This window comes from Symphalangus syndactylus, chromosome 19 (genome assembly GCF_028878055.3).
Source record: "Symphalangus syndactylus isolate Jambi chromosome 19, NHGRI_mSymSyn1-v2.1_pri, whole genome shotgun sequence".
NCBI lineage: Eukaryota > Metazoa > Chordata > Mammalia > Primates > Hylobatidae > Symphalangus > Symphalangus syndactylus.
This window is the reverse complement of record NC_072434.2, coordinates 42,040,846-42,053,478: the sequence shown is the minus strand read 5'-3', so window position 1 is coordinate 42,053,478 and position 12,633 is coordinate 42,040,846. Positions and strand designations below refer to the sequence as shown.

Below are 12,633 nucleotides of genomic sequence, written 5' to 3'. Positions count from 1 at the left end.
TGGGACTACAGGCTCACGCCACCACACCCAGCTAATTTTTTGTTTGTAGAGACGAGGTTTCACTGTGTTAGCCAGGATGGTTTCGATCTCCTGACCTCATGATCCGCCTGCCTCGGCCTCCCAAAGTGCTGGGATTACAGGCATGAGCCACCACGCCCGACCTATTTTTTTAAATTTAATTTAATTTTACTTTTTTGAGATGAAGTTTCACTCTTGTTGCCCAGGCTGGAGTGCAGTGGCGCAGTCTCGGCTCACTGCAACCTGCACCTCCTGGGTTCAGGTGATTCTCCTGCCTCAGCCTCCAAGTAGCTGGGATTACAAGCACCCACCACCACGCCCCCTTATTTTTTTTGTATTTTTAGTAGAGACAGAGTTTCACCATGTTCTCCAGGCTGGTTGTGAACTCCTGATCTCATATAATCCACCTACCTCGGCCTCCCAAACTGCTGGGATTACAGGCGTGAGCCACCATGCCTGGCCAATCGATTCTCTTTTTAATTGGAAAGTTTAATTCATTTACATTTAAAGTAATTACTGGTAAGGAAGGATTTACTTCTGCCATTTAGCTCTTTCTTTTCCATATGTTTTTTATGCTTTTTGTTCCTCTAATGCTGCCTTTTTATGTATTTAGTTGAGTTTTTATAGAATTATAATCCTGTTTTGATTTTGTGTGTGTGTGTTACTTTCTTAGTGGATGCCTTGGGGATAATGATGTAATTAACATCTTAAATTTATAACAACCTAGTTTGAATAATGCCAGCTTAGTTTAAATAGTACGCAAATACTCTGCTCCTACTCATCTTTCTCTCCTCCTTTATATTTTTATTGTCACAGATTATATCTTTATATAGTATGTGCCTATTAACAGAGGTTTGTAATGAATTTTTATGCATTTGTTTTTTAAATCATGTAAAAGGGAAAAACCCAAGAGTTACCAAAGTTACAATAACATTGGCTTTTATATTTACCTATGTAGTTATTTTTACTAGTGTTCTTTATTTCTTGTTATGGATTTGAGTTATTGTCTAGTGTCTTTTCATCTCAGCATTAAGAATTTCTTTTAGCACTTGTAGGGCAGAATGAACTTTCTCACTTTTTGTTTATCTGGAAATACAATTTCTCCTTCATTCTTGAAGGGTGGTTTTACTGGCTAGAGAATTCTTAGTTCACAGCTTTTTTCTTTTAGGACTTCACATATGTCACTGCATTGCCTTCTCATTTCCATGGTTTCTTATGGGCAATCAGCTGTTAACTTTTGTTTGATGAGTTAAACTCCCTTGCTTCTTTCATAGTTCTCTTTGGTTTTGACAATTTGACTCTGTGTCACAGTGTGGATTTCTTTGAGTTTATGCTGCTTAAAGTTTATTGAGCTTTGTGGAGGTATATACTTGTGTCTTTCATCAGATTGGGGAAGTTTCTGACCATTGTTTCTTCAAATATTTTTTCTACACCCTTCTCTTTCTTCTTTCGGTGACTCCTATTATGCATATGTTGGTATGCTTGGTAGAGAAGAAAATAAACAGTATTGCCCAGGGAACAAAATGCCAGAGAACAAAAAATACAGAGGGCAGAAAAAAGTTTGAGAAAGAATTTTAGTGTTCTGAATATTAGTGGTCTTTAGAAATATGAGATCATAACTATGAAACAAGATCAGAGTGCTTGTAAAAAGGAATAATTAGAGAGTGAGAGTTCTTAGAAGTAAAAATATGATAGAAGAGTTGGAAGACAGAGTTGAGGAAATCACCTAGGAAGGAGAACAAAAAGAAAAGTGGAAAAATGGAGAGAAAAGATAAGAAAATTGGAGAATCAATTTAGGAGGCCCAAGTCTAATTAATAGGAGCAATAGAAAGAGAACAGAAAAGATGAAAAGGAGGAATTTATAGTAGATAGAAGGAAAAAATTTTACAGAAGTGAATGATGTGAATTACTGATGAAAAGAGCCAGCTGACTATGCAACAAGATGACTATGCAACAAGATGAATTAGGAGATATCTACAGCAGGCTTATCGCTTTGAAATTTCAGAATACCAAAGCAAAGAGATCATCCTAGAAGTTTTCATAGAGAAAAAAACAGGTCAGTAAAAAAGGTAAAGAATAAGAATGGCATAATTTTCTCAGTGCTAGTCCCAGAAACTAGAAATCATTGAAAACATTTTGAATGAATAATTTCTAACCTAGAATTTTAGTTTATTTTTTTGGGACAGGGTGTTGCACTGTTCAGTGGTGCCATCACGGCTCACTGCAGCCTTGACCTCCCGGGCTCAAGTGATTCTTCCACCTCAGCCTCCGAAGTAGCTGGGACCACAGGCATGCACCACCACATTTGGCTGATTTTTTTTTTTTTTTTGGTAGAGACAGAGTTTTGCCATGTTGCCTGAGCTAGTTTTGAACTTCTGAACTCAAATGATCCTCCTGCCTCAATCTACCAAAGTGCTGGGATTGCAGACATGAACCACCGTGCCTGGCCCTAACCTAGAATTTTATACCTAACTAAATGAGGTGTGAAGATACAGTAAAGACATTTCAAATACGCAGTTTTATAAAATTTACTTCTGGTTGGAGTTTACGGGGGTCCGATAAATAGCACCCCTTTTGCTTTCCTGAATTTTCAACAAATCGGGTGAAACAAAGGAAGCATATGGAGACCAGAATATAATTTTATTTTTATTTAGTTTTTATAATTTTATTTTTGATACGGTTCAATTTGGAGAAGGCAGCTTATACTTTCAACTGGTTTACTGATAACGAGTGCCAGAATTAGGCAGACTTAGCCCTCAGGAACTGGCAGAGCTGAACAACTGCAGGCCCTATGTGAGGCTTACACCTGTAAATGTTAGGGTGTGATGGAACAGAATGGGAAGGAGAGGGGACGAGGCTAAGTTTTGTCTGGATTATTTTCCCAAACTCACTGATGAAGTAAGTTACCTCTTCTCCTTAGGTAAGGAATGAATGAGGGGAGTAGAAAGAGGTCAGGAATGTTATGATAACGGGTATCCCTCTACACAGAATGAAATATCAAAAGTGGGGCATAATTATTTTCTTCAATGTCTTTCATGTTTTCTTCCTTTTTTTGAGACCGAGTCGCACACTGTTGCACAAGTTGGAGTGCAGTGGCGCAATCTCAGCTCACTGCAATCTCCACCTCCCAGGTTCAAGCAATTTTTGTGCCTCAGTCTCCCCAGTAGCTGGGATTACAGGTGTGTGCTACCATACCTGGCTAAATTTTTTTTGTATTTTAATATAGACGAGATTTCGCCATGCCAGGCTGGTCTTGAACTCCTGGCCTCAGGTGATCTACCTGCCTTAGCCTCCCAAAGTGCTTGGATTACAGCCGTGAGCCACTGTGCCTGGCCTCATGTTTCCTTTCTTAGAAAGCTGCTGGAGGGTATGTTCCACCAAAAACAAGGGAATAAATCACGGAAGAGGTAAAAAGAGGAGTCAACATGAGAGGGTGTATGGGAATTGGTAGGATGATAGTGAAAGGAAGTCTCAGTATAATGACAACTGTAGTGAAAGTGTAGTAATGACCAGAAAGCTCCCAAGAAGAGATATCCAAGGAGAGAACAGCAACAACAAAACCAAATTACTTGATGTGTTTGATCTTACTGAGAAGATATTTATAGTTCTGTCAATGAATTATGGATAGATATGTAGAAGAAGCTTAAGAAAAATGAAGAAGTGATTAATTTCAGGTAAAACTGAAAAGTAAACCAAAAGGGAAATGTGATTAAGTATATATATTTCTTAAGTCAAAAGCTAGATCCAGTAATAGAGTGGCTTAAAAAACAAAGAGTTTTATTCCTGTCTCATATAATAGTTGCTGGGTAAGTGAGTGGTCAGGAAATCTAGATGAGTAGTTTGTTCCATGTGGTCATTCAGGGGCCCAAGTTACATTGATCCTGCTGTCTCACCAAAAGTGTGGCCAAGGACTAGCTGAGTGGACGTGACCTGGGTTTGTTTGAAATGCAGAATATGAGAACCCACTCCCAATCTACTGAATCAGAATCGCATTTAGTTGTTTATTCCTATACACAAAAGTTTGAGACTCACTGGTCTGGATTAGAACATGATGGTTGGTTGAATGATTGAAGCTGGGCAGTTGAGAATTTTATTCAGTGAGAAGAGAAAGAGAGCATGAGGAAGTGAGAACTTTATCAGAAGGCCACACCAGACTGCAGAGAAGTTTGTGAAATGTAGACTAGTCATGTGCTCAGGAAAAAGGAGACAGTTAATTTTTAGGGACATCTAGGAACCTCTGTGCTACAGTATAGTTGGCTTAACTGTGAATAATATTGGCATATCTTATTAAAATCATCCTAGGAGGATGGTGGTAGGGTGGGGAGGTACTTACGTTGCACAGTTATCTATGTTTTTACGGGGAATATTTGAGATAGCTAAATCCATACCTTTCATGTAGGAAGTTAGCAGATAATAGCTAAGGCCGGGCGCGGTAGCTCATGCCTGTAATCCCGGCACTTGGGTAGGCCAAGGCAGCAGGATCACTTGAGCCCAGGAGTTCGAGACAGCCTGGGCAACATGGTAAGACCCTGTCTCCATAAAAATTTTTTTTTTAAATTGCCAGGTGTGGTCGTGTGTGCCTGTGAGGCTGAGGTGGGAGGCTCGCTTGAGCCCAGGGGTCAAGGCTGCAGTGAGCCATGATTGCAAGCCCCTGCACTCCAGCGTGGGTGACAGAGTGAGGTACTGTATCAAAAAAAAAAAAAAAGCTAAAACAAAACAAGAAGTATTATCTTAAGCATGTTATTTAGAAATATGGAGATGAATAAAAATAATTGAAAGTAGGTAGTTGCTTCTGAGGAGAGAAATTGGGAGTTGGCAAGAGAGTACTGTTTTTCAACCATGTAAATGTATTTGTTTTGTTAAAAACAAATTAGAGGCCTGGCGTGGTAATCCCAGCACTTTGGGAGGCTGAGGTGGCGGAACATGAGGTCAGGACCATCCTGGCCAACATGGTAAAACCCTGTATCTACTAAAAATACAAAAATTAGCTGGGCGTGGTAGTACACACCTGTAGTCCCAGCTACTTAGGAGGCTGAGGCAGGAGATTTGCTTGAACCCGAGAAGCGGAGGTTGCAGTGAGCTGAGACTGCACTCCAGCCTGGCAGCAGAGTGGGATTGTGTCTCAAAAAAAAAAAAAAAGATGAGAAAAGACAGTCTCTACTGTTCAGATAGGAAGTAAAAACATAAATAGGTTTAAGTGCTAAGTGCTGTGAGAAAAGTAAAAAGAGTTCATTAAGAAGAGGCATACTTATCTGAGCCCACCCTGGGTAGGAGGGTGGAGGAGTAGGTTATGGAAAGCTTTCTGAAAGAGAGACATTTCCTAGTTATATTGTAGACAACATAAAGTATGATGCAATTAAACATCTTTTGGATTTCATGTATTTTTAAAGTGTGAACAATTAAAAATAATTCAGATTACTTTAAAAAAATCCATTTAACGCATTTATTGGGTGCCTACTTTGTATTAGGCACTGTGGTACGCCCAGAAGATGTAATGATAAGCAAAATCAGAAATGATTTCTTACCTCATAGACTTGAGAATCTCATGGGGAGACTGACATGAATCAGATTGTTCATGGTAAGACTGTACAGAAGTCCCTTCATTTCTGCTTTCAGGATCACTTCTTACAGCCATGGTTCATTAAGTGTGGCCCCCCAGTCCAGCCACATCAGCTGGGAGGATTGCCTTAGCTCAGGAATTCGAAGCTGTAGTGAGTTAGAATGGCATCACTGCACCCCAGCCTGGGTGACATAGGGAGACCCTGGCTCTGAAAAAAAAAAAGTACTTTTTCTTGATAATTATTAAGATATAGTTGGTTATTTAAGGTTAGAATTTCATTTAATACCCATTTACCACATTCTAAAAATGTAACCAAGAACTAGAGGTTAGTTCTGATAATATTTTTTTCCATGATTTGAGGTTATTTGAATTCTATTATTTTTATTTGTTTCAACCAAATAAAGTGTGCAGGGGAAGCAGTGAGCCTTCATTTATTTTCTTTTTTTGAGACAAGTTCTGGCTCTGTCACCCAGCCTGGAGTGCAGTGGTGCTATCTCAGCTCACTGCAACCTCTGCCTCCCGGGCTCAAGCCATCCTCCTACCTCAGCCTCCCAAGTAGCTGAAACTACAGGCGCATACCACCACACCTGGCTAACTTATGTATTTTTTGTAGAGACAGGGTTTTACCATGTTGCCCAGGCTGGCCTCGAACTTGCGAGCTCAAGCAATCAGCCTACCTCAGCCTCCTGTACTGCTGAGATTACAGGTGTCAGTCACTGTGCCCAGCTGAGCCTTATCTTCAAAATACTCTCTCCTCAGAGAGAACTTCATTTCTAGGAATTATAGCTTTTTGGGGAAAATTTTGTACTCTTGAAAGCTTCAAAGAAAAAACTGAAAATAGCAATTTTGTGATAAAATTTTTGAGGCAGTAAGACATTGGCTACTCTTACAAGAAAAGATGTGGGGGCAGTTATCGTTAATTATAACTTAATTGTACTTTTACAAATAAAGAGTGTAATTGGATTGTTTGTAACTCAAAGGATAAATGCTTGAGGGGATGGATACCCCATTCTCTATGATGCACTTGTTTTACATTGCATGCCTGTACTGGAACATCTCTTGTACCCCATAAATATATACACCTACTATGTACCCTTAAAAAGTAAAAAATAAAGTTGAGGAAGATGGGAAAATACAGTCTTTTTCATAACACATATTCCTATTAGCAATTTTTTTTTTTTTTTTTTTGAGATGGAGTCTCACTCTGTCACCCAGGCTGGAGTGCAATGGCGTGGTCTCGCTCACTGCAACCTCCTATTAGTAATTTAAATGTATTTTTAGTTATATGAGAAATTACTCAAAGTGGCTGATGCAGTGGCTCATGCCTGTAGTCCTAGCAGTTTGGGAAGCCGAGGCAGGAGGATCGCTTAAGCTTAGGACTTTGAAACCAGCCTGGGTAACACGGCGAAATCCTGTCTCTACAAAAAAATACAAAAATTGGCTTGGCATGGTGGCACACACCTGTAGTCCCAGCTAGTTGGGTAGCTGAGATGGGAGGATTGCTTGAGCCTGGGGAGGTCAAGGCTGCAGTGAACCGTAATTGTGCCACTTTACCGCCCAACCTGAACGACAGAGCAAGACCATGTCTCAAGAAAGAAGAAAAAAAAAAAAAAGATTACTCAAATTGAAAACCTGTCAATTTTCTGAGCCTGGGACTCTCCAGGTACATTGATCTATATTAGGTACTTTGATTTTTTTTCTTTTTTTAATCTTTGTAGCGTTTGTTTATGTATACAAACTTGATGTATGGAGTATTTTTTGAGTGGATGAATAAATTGTCTAAAATGTTTTACAAGCAAAATTGTGGCTCAGCATTGTTATTTCAAATCTTTATTGTTTATGGCTTTTGTCAGATGACATCTACAAAATTATTAAAGAATCGTTATAGCAGACTAGCATTAAAAATTTAAAGATATTTTGGCTACTAGACAAGGTAAAACTAATCTTTTAGAAATATAACTCATTTTAATTTTTGAAATAGAGCTCATTTTAGTTTTTAAAATGAGGAACCTGCAGCAGTTCTCACAAGAATTTAGAAATAGTCATATGTTTTGACAACTTTTCTGACAGTTATGTAAAACACCTTATCAAGAATAATAAAAGCAAAATGTATTAAACAAATTCATATGTATAAAAATTAGGAGCAAAAGCATTCTTTTGCAGTTGTAAGTTTCTATAGCTTTTACTGGAAAATGTTAGTCAAAATATTAATGGTGAAAATGTAGTGTAGTTTAAAATTTTTTTTAATTAAAAAATTTTTTAAAATACTTTGCTAGACCCCAACTGACACCGTATCTAGTATGGTTTTGACTTTAATTTTCATTATAATAATTTAGAAAGAAGAACCTTTAGAAAGACAATATTACTCTGGAAAAGCAAGGCAGAGAATGTAGAGGACTGCACTATAAAGAAGAATTATTGGCCAAGTGTGGTGGCTCATTCCTGTAATCCCAGTGTTTTGGGAGACTGAGGTGGGAGGGTCACTTGAGGCTGTGAGTTTGAGACAAGCCTGGGCAACATAGTGAGACTTTGTCTCTACAACAAAAAAAAGTTAGCCAGGTATGGTGGTGTGTGCCTATGTTCTTAGCTGCTTGGGAGGCTGAGGCAGGAGGATCATTTGAGCCCAGGAGTTCCAGGCTGCAGTGAACGATTATTAAAGAGTGAACTCTTTATTTTAGGTAAGATTTTTTTGTTTATGTGATGTAAAGTTATATGATAGAGATGTTTACCTAAATTTGTAATTTAGCAAATCAACCAAGTAAAATCAAAGATGGTACATTTTAATTCTATGCAGTTTGCTTATGCAGGCAGAAGGACTCTGATTTTTATTCATATTATTAATCTTTGTTTAGAAACGGATCTGAATTTAAGGTGTATAGGGCAAAGTGAATAGTAAAAAACATCCTGATTTTTTAATAAAATCACTGTTTTTTTTTTTTTTTTTTTGAGACAGGGTCTCACTCTGTTGCCCAGATTGGAATGCAGGGATGCAATCTTGGCTCACTGCAACCTCTGCCTCCTGGTCTCAAGCGATCCTCCCGCCTCAGCCTCCTAAGTAGCTGGGACTACAGGCGCATGCCACAGTGGCCGGCTAATTTTTGTTTTCTTTGTAAAGATGGGGTTTCACCATGTTGTCCAGGCTGGTCTTGAACTCCTGGACTCAAACAATCAGCCAACCTCGGGCTCCCAAAATGCTGGGATTACAGGTATGAGCCATGTGCCCGGCCTTGACATTATTATTATTATTATTATTTTTTTTCGAGATGGAGTCGCTCTGTCACCCAGGCTGGAGTGCTGTGGCATGATCTCAGCTCACTGCAACTTCCGCTTCCCGGGTTCAAGCAATTCTCCTGCCTCAGTCTCTTAAGTAGGTAGGATTTTACAGGCGCCCGCCACCGTACCCAGCTAATTTTTGTATTTTTAATAGAGACGAGGTTTCACCATGTTGGCCAGGCTGGTCTCGAACTCCTGACCTTGCGATCTGTCCACCTCGGCCTCCCAAAGTGCTGGGATTACAGACGTGAGCCACCATGCCTGGCTGACATTATTTTTTAGAACACTTTTAGGTTCACAGCAAAATTGAGCAGAAAGTACAAAGTTGCCATGTATACCCTGCATCCACACATGCATAGCCTCCGCCACTTTCAACATCTGGCACCAGAGTAGCATGTTTATTACAGTGGATGAACCTACATTGGCCTGCATTGATACCTGATCATCCAGTGTCCATAGTTTACTTTAGGGTTCATTCTTGGTAATGTGCATTTTGTATCATTATACAAATGTATAATGACAGATATTCACTATTATAGTGTCATAGAGATTATTACTATTACTTTTTTTTTTTTTTTAAATCTTAAGTTCCTTTTTGTTGTTGTTGTTTTTGAGACAGTGTCTTACTCTGTGGCCCAGGCTGGAGTGCAGTGGTGCAATCTTGGCTCACTGCAACCTCCGCATTCTGGGTCCTGGTTCAAGCAATTCTCCCGCCTCAGCCTCCCGAGTAGCTGGGATTACAGGCACGCGCCACCATGCCCAGCTAATTTTTGTGTTTTTAGTAGAGGCAGGGTTTTACCATGTTGGTCAGGCTGGTCTTGAACTCCTGACCTCGTGATCCACCTGCCTTGGCCTCCCAAAGTGTTGGGATTACAGGCATGAGCCACTGCACCCGGCCCCTGTTGGTTTTTAGAGTATACTTCGGCGAATTCATTTGAACCCGCTTTTACTTCAAGGTGGAGAATGTCTATTGTTTTCCCATATTTAGAGAGTCAAGTTTGAGGTAAGTTCGAGGTAGGCTAGAGGTACAAATAGATGCTAGTTGGTGGTAAAGTCTTGTGGGCAAGATTTTACCATTTAGGATTCCATAAACTGATTCATTTATAGCACATAAAGATTGAGATTCTCCATCTTTGAGATGGAGTTTCGTTCCTTCTTGTTGCCTAGGCTGGAGTACAATGGCGCGATCTCGGCTCACTGCAACCTCTGCCTCCCGGGTTCACGTGATTCTCCTGTCTCAGCCCCTGAGTAACTGGGATTACAGGCGCATGCCACCATGCCCGGCTAATTTTTGTATTTTTAGTAGAGACGGGGTTTTATCATATTGGTCAGGCTGGTCTTGAACTCCTGACCTCAGGTGATCCACCCACCTTGACCTCCCAAAGTGCTGGGATTACAGGCATGAGGCACCACACCTAGCCAAGATTGGAATTCTTGTGTTTTCTTTATTCTGTTTCCTTTCATGTTAATTGTGATATATTCAATTGCAAGTTTTAGTTTTCTATTGAAAATCTTAAAGAAATATGAAACAACCTTTACTTCTAAAATTATTTATTTTGGTGCTGTTTTACTACAATTACATGAGAATTCCCTTGATGAGCATTTGGCTATTTACCTAGTGCGCTGTAACTCCTTCTCATATAGTATCCTGAGTTTTGTCTTTTTTTTTAACGATTTCTTCAGTTTTTAGAACAAGTTTAAAAAATTGTTTTTTAATATCTAACCATTAAAAAATTGTTTTTGCATTTTAAATAACAGATTTTTCTCTTTTTTTTAACCCAATAGTTTGCTTGCCTAACTGGATTTGAAGCAATTTAAACTACTGGAGATCTGCCATTTTATAATATCACAATTGGAAAGAAACAGATTTTCAAATAATGGAAGAGTCTAAAACCTTAAAAAGTGAAAATCATGAACCAAAGAAGAATGTTATTTGTGAAGAAAGCAAAGCAGTTCAAGTTATAAGTAATCAAACATTGAAAACTAGAAATGATAAATCCATAAAAGAAATTGGGAACAGCTCTCCAAATAGGAATAGTAGTAAAAAAAATAAGCAAAATGATATTTGTATAGAAAAAACAGAAGTTAAATCATGTAAAGTAAATGCTGCCAACTTTCCAGGTCCTAAAGATTTGGGGTTAGTCCTTCGAGATCAAAGTCATTGCAAAGCAAAAAAATTTCCTAATTCACCGGTGAAAGCTGAAAAGGCAGCCATTTCACAGGCAAAATTAGAAAAGGCAACCAGTTTACAGGCAAAAGCAGAAAAATCACCAAAGTCACCTAATTCAGTGAAAGCAGAAAAAGCATCCAGTTATCAGATGAAGTCAGAAAAGGTACCGAGTTCACCAGCAGAAGCAGAAAAGGGACCCAGTTTACTGTTGAAAGACATGAGACAGAAGACAGAATTACAACAGATTGGAAAAAAAATTCCAAGCTCCTTTACTTCTGTGGACAAAGTGAATATTGAAGCTGTAGAGGGAGAAAAATATGCTCTGCAAAACTCACCACGATCTCAGAAGCAACAAACATGTACAGATAATACTGGTGATTCTGATGATAGTGCTTCAGGAATTGAAGACGTATCGGACGATTTAAGTAAGTCATTTTTTGGAGGGATTTTTGTTTATTAATGTTCTTTAGATTATCCCTAGTTTAACCATTTTAATACAAAAAGTCATGTTTATACATAATTGTTTAGCACTTTTGTTCTCGTATGAAAACATCTATATTAATAATACTTGAATTAATGGTTTCTTACTAGATTGATCCTTGGTGAAGCTAAAAAAAAAAGCGTTTTCATTTATTATGGTAGGTACAAAGACTGTGCAAATAAAAATTCAGTGTCTTCTTTAGTTGGTACACACGTGCTTGTACACATACACACTCTGTTTAAATGGTCTTGATATTGTATTGCTCATTCATTCACCAAATATGTATGTATTGAGTTCTTCTTATATATATATCAAGCATTTGTTTACAATGGAAAACCAAAAAAAAAAAAAAAAACCATAGCCCTAAACTTCAAGGAAGCTTCCAGTCTGATAGGAGGGGGATACAGATAAACAATGATTTTCAGCACCAAAAACGTAATTGAAGTTGAGAGAACACATGATGAAATAGTGAGATTTAGACTTTGGGCAGACAAAATAGGTGATATAAATTGTGAGATTGAGTATTACTGAGACTTAATATGGCTGGAGCAGAAAGTTGAGGTTGAGAACGGCAAAAGATGCAGCTGAAAGGGAACACAGGAATATCAGGGCCTTCTAAGCCATGCCAGAAAGTTTGGACTTTATCCTGAGTATTTTGAGAAGCCATTGAAGAGTTTTTATTTTTATTTTATTTTATTTTTTTCTGAGACAGTGTCTTGCTCTGTTGCCCAGGCTGGAGTGCAGTGGTGTGATCTCGGCTCACTGCAACCTCCGCCTCCTGGGTTCAAGCAATTCTGTCTCAGCCTCCTGAGTAGCTGGGACTATAGGCACCTGCCACCATGCCTGGCTAACTTTTTTATTTTTAGTAGAGATGGGATTTCACCATATTGGCCAGGCTGTTCTCGAACTCCTGACCTTTTGATCCGCCTGCCTCGGCCTCCCAAAATGCTGGGATTACAGGCATGGAAGAGTTTATTTTTTTATTTTTTTATTTTTTTGAGACGGAGTCTCGCTCTGTCGCCCAGGCTGGAGTGCAGTGGCGCGATCTCGGCTCACTGCAAGCTCTGCCCCCCGGGTTCATGCCATTCTCCTGCCTCTGCCTCTCCAAGTAGCTGGGACTACAGGCGCCCA

At 39.1% G+C, this 12,633-nt stretch overlaps 1 protein-coding gene across 30 annotated transcripts in view; it reads left to right on the top strand.

Annotated features, from left to right (window-relative positions):
* TUT4 (terminal uridylyl transferase 4) overlaps window positions 1–12,633 on the top strand; it is a 223,386-nt gene that overhangs the window by 106,086 nt on the left and 104,667 nt on the right. For 22 of the 30 annotated variants that reach the window (XM_063613832.1, XM_063613824.1, XM_063613815.1 and 19 more), the window contains exon 2: window positions 10,637–11,446. In XM_063613832.1, coding sequence (XP_063469902.1) covers window positions 10,729–11,446 — 718 coding nt within the window. In that variant the 5' untranslated portion in view covers window positions 10,637–10,728. Of the gene's footprint in view, window positions 1–4,582; window positions 4,699–8,559; window positions 8,785–10,636; window positions 11,447–12,633 lie in introns of those variants that run through there. The other 8 variants (XM_063613831.1, XM_063613823.1, XM_055235217.2 and 5 more) reach the window with 2 other exon arrangements.